General features: G+C 46.9%; 1 protein-coding gene across 4 annotated transcripts in view; it reads left to right on the top strand.

Annotated features, from left to right (window-relative positions):
- arhgef2 (rho/rac guanine nucleotide exchange factor (GEF) 2) overlaps positions 1-8,572 on the top strand; it is a gene marked incomplete in the record, with an annotated part of 36,636 nt that overhangs the window by 23,946 nt on the left and 4,118 nt on the right. For 2 of the 4 annotated variants that reach the window (XM_024262102.2, XM_024262101.2), the window contains 8 exon segments: positions 1,379-1,504; positions 3,064-3,181; positions 3,255-3,503; positions 3,573-3,649; positions 6,178-6,350; positions 7,565-7,632; positions 7,716-7,925; positions 7,992-8,060. In XM_024262102.2, the coding sequence (XP_024117870.1) occupies positions 1,379-1,504; positions 3,064-3,181; positions 3,255-3,503; positions 3,573-3,649; positions 6,178-6,350; positions 7,565-7,632; positions 7,716-7,925; positions 7,992-8,060 (1,090 nt within the window). 4 annotated transcript variants of the gene reach the window in all.

Genomic DNA, 8,572 nt, shown 5'->3' with positions numbered 1-8,572 from the left:
TCTGGACATGTGGCTGGACACTGAATTTGAGAAATGTCACATGGGTTACAGCTTTGCATGCTCCATCAGAACCTCATGTCAAAATGGAACAGCTCTTTTTCCTACAATGGAAATTAGCCTGAAGCTATAATCTGGCATATTTACATTTGCTTTAATGTTCATTAGTATGCACTGTCCCTTTCTCAATAAAGTTATTAAGAATTCCTTAAACCTTCATACGTCACAGTAGCTGGCTAGCCCGGATGTAGCTGTAGAGGCCGGAGACGATACACTGCCTGACCAAAAAAAAAAAGTCGCCACCTGGATTTAACTAAGAAAATAGGTACGAGCCTCCTATTGGATAATTACTGCTTGGGCGATTATGTCTCAGCTGGCAACAAGTTATTTAAACCCAACGGGTGCAATGAGTTGCTTCTTATTTTCTAAACAACCGTGTGGAAAGACACATAGATTTCTTCTTCCCTGATGGCACGGGCATACTCCAAGATGATGTAGATGTAGATCAGATGTAGATCAAATAGTGAAAGACTGGTTCAGGGAGCGAGAGACATCATTTCCACACATGAATTGGTCACCAGAGTCCAGACCTTAACTTCATTGAGAATCTTTGGGATGTGCTGGAGAAGGCTTTTCCAAACGGTCAGACTCTACCATCATCAATGCATCTTGGTGATCTTGGTGAAAAATGAATCCAACGCTGGATGGAAATGAATCTTGTGGCATTATGGAAACCATGCCACAGCGAATGTGTGTCGTAATCAAAGCTAAAGGCGGTCCAACCAGATATTAGAGTGTAGAAAACAAAATAAGTAAACCAAACCAAATCTGTGCTACAAATAAACAGAATACATGTATATTTTAACTCTTTAACATGTCTGTTTAAGTAAAAATAAGTCTGAAATGGTTAACGTATTAAATATGGGAAATAAAATAAAGTGTGCAGTCCATGGTGCCGCCGTTTCATGAAAAATGGTGACTAGAACTCTGTCCAGTTCTATATACAGTCAATGCTTAAACCAAATGAAACCCCAAAGCCCCCAAATACATAAAATATTCCCAGATACTCGCAGATAAACAAAATGTTAAAAATATACTAAAAGGTCTCAAATATTCCCAAATGCACCAAATACTCACAGATACTCTAAATACTCCCAGCTTCCAAACAGAACCGATACCTGCTGGCTAGCCGACGAGGATGCTGAGATCCCACTGTGACGTCTAAATGTGTCTTCTGAGTTTCTGTTGTTGCTTTTTCTTGTTTAAAACAATCTTTAACAATAAATTGATGAAGACAAAATGTCCTAAACGTAAAACTGTGGACTCCTTCATCCAAGCTGGACCCTCAGAAACCTGCATTTCACCTGTTCTCTGTCTGCAGTTTTCAGGCCAGCCTGCAGAAGAAATGAAGAAACTTTACTCAGAGTTCTGCAGTCGACACCCCAAAGCTGTAAAACTGTATAAAGAGGTTCTGAGTCGAGACCGAAGACTGCAGCAGTTCATCAGGGTGAGACCCGCTCCTTCAGACCTGCTTCCTGTTCCTCTTTTGTTTGTCCTTATCTGGAATGTTGTAGAAAAACTTAACCTGGAAGCTGATCTGGTTTAGAGATCGTTTGCACTGATGTCCACTAATCCAAAAGTGGCTCTGTCCAGACATCAGCTGCTCCTGAGCATTCCCTCTGCAGGAACACAGAAATCAGGACAATAAACCTCTCTCTTTTTCTCTCTCTCCTCTCTCTCTCTTTTTCTCTCACTCCCCCCCTCTCTCCTCTCTCCCTTCTCTCCTCCTTCTCTCTCACTCCCCCATCTCCCCCCCTCTCTCTCACTCCTTCTCTCTCCTCTCTCTCCTCTCTCTCTCTCACAGTCATAACAGTCCAATAGCAAAAGGTTAAGATCAGTAAAGTCCCAATAGAAGTACATCACAGGACAGTGGAAGAATAAATGGTTGAAATTAGCATAACATCTCAGGACAGTCCATCAGTTAGCCTGAGAGCGATCACATGACTGGTTCAGGTGAATTCTGAGTGTTTGTAAGGTGGGAAGTTCTCTCACAGGTAGAAGAGGTGAGAAGTCGTCCTTCCAGACGAATGCGGTTTTCCTCTTTGAACCTCACAGTCTCTCTAGACCAGGAGTGTCCAGTCAGGCCTCGAGGGCCGGCGTCCTGCTGGTTCTCCAGAATCCTGTCTCAGTTGCTGCTGATTACCTGATCAGGTGTGTTTGGCCAATAAGAAGCTTCAACAGCAGGTTGGTTGTAAAGCATGTGGGACACCAGCCCTCGAGGCCTGACTGTGGACACTTTCTGTAGCGCCTCTTGGGAGGCAGCGCTAGTCCATGCAGCATTAGAATGTTACAGGTGACTTTCTATCCAGACCTTCAGGGATTCCTTATTGAGCGGTTCAGTGATTTTACAGGCAGAGACATTTGCCGGTGACCACATGTTCAACAATGTTCAGAGTGAGACAGAATCCCTGAATGAGTGTTCTGAAAGCTTGTATTGTTTAAAACTGTTCAATGAATTCACTGTATTAGATTTTCTTTGGCTTTAGACTCAGTATTTCACGCCAAGTTTTAGTTCAGAGATCATTTCAGAGTGGATCTGACAGTCAAAGCAAACACGTTTCCTGATTATCAAATACTATTTTATCCACTGAATAACATCCATGGACAAATTAGAATAAGTTGAATTAACAGAAGAACTTCCTGATGTTTTTAAGGTCTATCACAGCACCAAATGGAGTCCTGGTGTCCAGCGTTTGCTGATCTTTTTCTGAGTGAACCGTTAGCAAAGCGGAATGGTTTTCATGGAACCCAAACCAAACAAAGAGGGTTCAGGGTTACAAGAGATAGGAACTGAGAGGTCTCAGCCCCACCCCTCGTTGAGGAAAGGTCTTTTAGACATAGACCTCTTCAAACCAGCCGTCCTCACCGTCCAGAAGGGCGTTAAAGGCTAGAACATCTGAGCGTCCTGCTGGAGAGCGCAGACCAGTGACAGTGACCCTAGCTCTGGTTCAGGGGGTAGTGATGATCCTATCCGGTCTTAACTTTCATGTCTTGTCCTCGTATCAGCGGGTTTGCCGTGGTCCTTTACTGCGCCGTCATGGAGTCCAGGAGTGCATCCTTCTGGTGACCCAGCGGATCACAAAGTACCCCGTCTTGATCCAGCGGATTCTGGACAACACTAAAGGTAAGCTGGTGCTCCTTTGAACCTTTGGGTGGCGCCGGCGTCCTCCTGCTCATGCAGCTGTGAACTCCCACAGGGAGTAAAGAGGAGGAGCACGCTCTGAAACAGGCCTTGCAGCTCCTGAAGGAGCTGATCAGCTCTGTGGACCAGGAGGTGCTCGAGCTGGACAGAACCAGGAGGCTGCAAGAGATCCAAGCCCGTCTGGACCCTCGGGCCCTGGCAGAAGTCCAGGAAGGAGGAGTGTTCAGGGCGGGGGAACTTCTGAGGAGAAAACTCCTCCATGAGGGGACACTCCTCTGGAAGGTCCAGGGCTCCAGGATGAAAGGTGAACTCCTGAAGTCTACCTGCAGAAGACCTCTGTGACCCTGCTGACCCGTCTGCGTTCTGTCTCCAGATGTTCAGGTTCTGCTGATGTCGGACATCCTCGTCTTCCTTCAGGAGAAAGACCAGAAGTTCACCTTTGCTGCTCTGGTTAGTCTCACCTGAACACACCTTTACATCCGTACATGCATCCTGTACCCAAGAAGCCCCGCCCCCAGCCGTACGTACAACTGTTCTCCTTCCCGACCCGCAATTCAATTCAATTCAATTTTATTTCCATAGCCCAAAATCACAAAAGAAATTTCTCTCATTGGGCTTCACGCAGGTAATTTTACAGATGCAGAAAATTAGTCATAAAATATGAACAATAGTTAAAAACTAAACAGACTACATAAACTGGTTATCCCTGCCCTTAGACCCTCCCTCCCGGTAAGGAAAAACTCCTAAAAAACCTGAGTCAGGAAAAAAGAAGAAACCTTAGGGATTCCCACATGAGGGAGAGATCCTATCCCAGGACGGACAGGAGATACCAGAACAGTTAAAGAAAGATTAGCTTCTACAACTACGTATCTAAGAGTTCATTCAGATAAAGCTGAGGGACGAGTGATGATGAAGTCCATAGTCAAGATGAAGCAGAAGTGCAGTCCACGACCAGGAGGACAGACGACCCAGCAGGAATCACTCTCACTCAGAGATGCAGGATGGTGTCGGGGGCGTGGTCCACGGCCAAGAGTGGGAGCGTGGGCGATCCACCGGGGATCTGAAATCTCTCCCGCTCCCCAGAGGAGAGTGGGAAAGAAGAACAACATGTGAATGGAACTGCACCAACAAAAGCATGGAGAACTAAATACAATAAATAAAGAATAGAAGAGAGGAGAAGTAGATGAGAATAGAGAACAGAACCCCACAGCTGATCTGAATAATAATGATGTCCAAAGAGGAATGTTTTCAGCCTAGCGAACTGCAAGGAACTAGGTTCTGTTTGGGCTCCAGGACTATGAGCAGAACCTGGTCCCAGTGTGTGAAACAAAGAGTTCTAACAAGCTTAATGCTAAGTCTGCACCAGAACCACTTAATTTTAAACTCTACGTCATACTTTGAGCAGCGTCTCGCTGACACGAATGTTTCAGTCAGAAACCCAAAGCTCAGAATTTCTATTGAGAAAAATATTTGGTTCCTCTGCATGTTCAGCAGATCTAGACCGCCGCTATCTACCGTCTTCCTTCAGCCGTCTCGTCTGCTTTGCCATTTTCAGATATCAGGGTTTTTCTGCTTAGAGAATTTGGTGGCGCCCGGCACCACCTAAATTACAAGTGCCACCAGCTCCTGCGAACCGAAAAGGGGGGGAAAGGGGGCTGATTCCAGGGGCCCAGATTGAGATGACAAAATGATAAAACAGAAAAAATAATTTCAGTAAACCAATAATAACCAATATATAATCGCAACTATTTTGATTTTTAATTTCAAGGGAACAAAATTTATATATTTTGTTTTGGAAACTTCCTCGTAAACGGACTCCCCTCCCCTTATTTAAAAATGGTTCGGTCCGACTGGATTAGACTACCGCAGGTACGCTGTTTGTGACAGGCAGGCCTGCAGTAAGTGAGGTAGAGAAGACACGCTTAAAAAAATCAGGAGTTGTAAACACTTGACTTAGAGGTGGACCTCCATGACAGTCGGTCTATTGCGCGCGGAGAGTGCAGGGAGCGGAATACAGGAACAGGACTGAAGGAGGTAATGCTCAGAGTTGGAGGAAAAAAACAGAACAAGACTTCGCACCTGAGCGCAGCCTGAAGCCTCCTTATAAATGTTTGTGGTGATTGCTGAATGAAAGACAGTTAGTGAGGTCTGGGAACAGCAGGCAGAGGCTTATGGGAAATGGAGTGAAGATGAGGCTCAGGAGAGATTAGAACTCAGGCGATGGCTCCCTCTGGTGGTCTGAGGGGAAAACAGGCTGATTCATGACGATAAATGTCATGCAGATTCCTCACCGGAATGTTCCTTGGCTTACACCAATGCATGAAGTTTTAAGGCTAGATCGAATGAGCGTTTCTTGGCCATCACTACACTCGTTTACAACACAAACAACACAACACAAATACCTGTGGTCCTGAAGAATATGGCTGCCATCGTACACAGGAAGGTCTTTAGGAGTTTTCCAGGCCTTCATCTGGTTTTATAAAGCTGCTCTTCTCTATTATTATTTCATAGAAATAAAGAACCTTCCCTTTGACTCTAGTCAGTCTTGCTGCTGGACCTTAAAGGGTACCAAACAGGAAGTTGGAGGCTGACTCCGCCCACAGCCGAAATGTGAAAATCCAGTCTGAGGGGTGGGGCTTGGAGAACAGGACTGTTATCATTACTGGAGCTGCAGATCATGATGTCAGACTTCTCAAACGGTTTGAACAATCACAAAGTTCAGCTGTAATACCTCGGATCAACCTGTAGGGGGCAGCACACAGGCGTTTTTTCAAGAATTTAACAAGTTTATTTTAATTTGTCAAAAATGTTTCAATGCTCCATTTATGAGGATCAGCAGATAAAACAGTTGATTTAGGGTTTGGTTAGCCTTTTTAGAACCGTTCTGGCTCTGGTGTCTCTGTCCTTCTTAAGGGTTCATCTTCCTGGATCTGCTTCCTCTCTGGTCTGAAGCTGTCTCTGTTGTGAACCTGTTTCAGGACAAGTCTCCAGTGGTCTCTTTGAACAACCTGATAGTTCGAGACATAGCCAATCAGGAGCGAGGGATGTACCTGATCAGCGCTTCCACCCCTCCAGAGATGTACGAGCTGTACGCCTCATCAAAGGACGATCGCAAGACCTGGATGAGCCGGATCCAGCAGGCTGCTGTCAGGTCAGTCTCAGCATCCGCTCGTGGCTCATCTGAGCTGTCGGGGTCGTGGGTCACCGTCCTCATGCTGCTTCTGCTCCCCGCTGTCTTCATGAACCCATTTCAACCTTCAAATAAACCATGAAACATTGAATAGATCAGAAAAATTAAACCTGAATGAAAACCACAAATGTAAAGTTAATGGGTGAAAGATTACAGTCAATGTCAAACATCAGTTACTGACGGCGTGATGAGCCCTTATCAGTCAGTGAAATGGTAAATGTTGTATACTTGTATAGCGCTTTCTACCCTCCTTCGAGGGCCCAAAGCGCTTCACAGTCACAGACCCATTCACCCATTCACACATTCACACACTGGTGGTGGCTCCGCTCCCGAACACTGGCGCCAACCTCCCACCAGATGACATTCGGGGTTCATTGTCTTCCCAAGGAGACTTCGACACATGGGCGGGCATCGGACAGGGAGGACGCAGCAGATTATGAACTGACTGAACATTTCTGAGCAAACAAACATTCCATGATGGAGATGTTTGGAAGTCTTTCCAAAGACCTGAAAGACCAGATCTCCCTCTCCAGCTCCTCCAGACCTCCTCCACTGGACCTCCTCCACCAGACTTCCTCCAGTGGACCTGCTGAAGGTTTCAGTTCATGAAGTCTGGCCTCAAACGGTCCTCTGAGCACTAGCGCTGTCTTTAGAGACAAGTGGACCTTCAGGGTCTGGTTTCTGCTGAATGCTCTGGACCTCAAGGATCTGGTTTCTGCTGAATATCCTGGATCTTCAGGATCTAGTTTCTGCTGAATGTTCTGGACCTCCAGGACCTTGTTTCCGCTGAATGTCCTGGACCTTCAGGATGTGGTTTCCGCTGAATGTCCTGGACCTTCAGGATGTGGTTTCCGCTAATTGTTCTGGACCTTCAGGATCTGGTTTCCGCTGAATATTCTGGACCTCCAGGATCTGGTTTCCACTCAATGTTCTGGACCTTCAGAATCTGGTTTCTGCTGAATGTTCTGGACCTTCAGGATCTGGTTTCCGCTGAATGTTCTGGACCTCCAGGATCTGGTTTCCACTCAATGTTCTGAACCTTCCGGATCTGGTTTCTTCTGAATGTAATTGCTCCATTAGTCACGGGCCTGTAGATCCATCCTGTCAGATCTCTGAACCTGTAAATGGACCGTCTGTGGCTGCGGTTCTAAAGCGGTTCTGCTCTTTTCCTGCAGCTGTCCCTCCAGATTGGAGTTTCCTCTCATTGAGACCGAAGACAAAGCCTTACTTCGCCGGCTGAGAGGTAGGTCACTTCCTGTCCTCGATGACCGACCCCTCCTCCCAGATCCATCTTCACTGTTTGCTCCTCCGGCTCCTCCTCTGCAGCTGACATCCAGCAGAAAGACAAGGAGGTGATGGAGCTCCTGCAGGAGCGAGTCACTTTGTTCTCCGACCTGGTGGAGGCGACGGCTCGGGAGGAGGCAGAGAGGGAGGGAGGCGTGCAGGTCAGGACCTCCTCCAGCAGAAACCTGTTCAGGGCGGACACTCCTCATGCTGCCAAAGCCGAACCGCTCCTCCTGGCTGCCCTCGGTGGAGGTGAGGAGGTGCTGAAGGAGTCTGTGGCTGCAGATCCTCAGAGAGCTGAACTGTGATCTGTTCCAGTCGACAGGCTGACGGCGCTGCTGCTGGACGCCAGCCTCCAGAAGACCGTCACCAACCAGGACCTCAGCAGTGAGTCACCTGAGAGTATACAGCACCTGTCTGTCTCACCTGTCTGTTACCTGTCTGTCTCACCTGTCTGACCTGTCTGTCTCGCCTGTCTGTCTCACCTGTCTTTCTCACCTGTCCGACCTGTTTGTCTCACCTGTCTGTCTCACCTGTCTGTATCACCTGTCTGTCTCACCTGTCTTTCTCACCTGTCTCACCTGTCTGTATCACCTGTCTTTCTCACCTGTCCGACCTGTCTGTCTCACTTGTCTCTCCCAGATGGCGTCTCTGGATCTGTAAATGATTGCTTTAAATTGACAAACAGTTCAACAAAGGTAAAGATTTTGATGTTCCTCCTGATTTAATCAGACCGATTCCTGAGCAGGAAGCTGCAGCAGCTTTTCAGAATAAAAGTTCTAGTTTTGACAGCTTCTGAACTTCTCCTTCAGGACAACAATGGCAACCAACTGCAGGAGCGAGCCCTGAACCAGGTAGGAACCATAGATCACCTCCCACCCTCGCAAATTCAGGCCAGA

Source organism: Oryzias melastigma, unplaced genomic scaffold, assembly GCF_002922805.2.
Source record: "Oryzias melastigma strain HK-1 unplaced genomic scaffold, ASM292280v2 sc00280, whole genome shotgun sequence".
Taxonomy (NCBI): domain Eukaryota; kingdom Metazoa; phylum Chordata; class Actinopteri; order Beloniformes; family Adrianichthyidae; genus Oryzias; species Oryzias melastigma.
The sequence above is the reverse complement of the archived record's forward strand: the minus strand, read 5'-3'. Positions and strand labels throughout refer to the sequence as shown.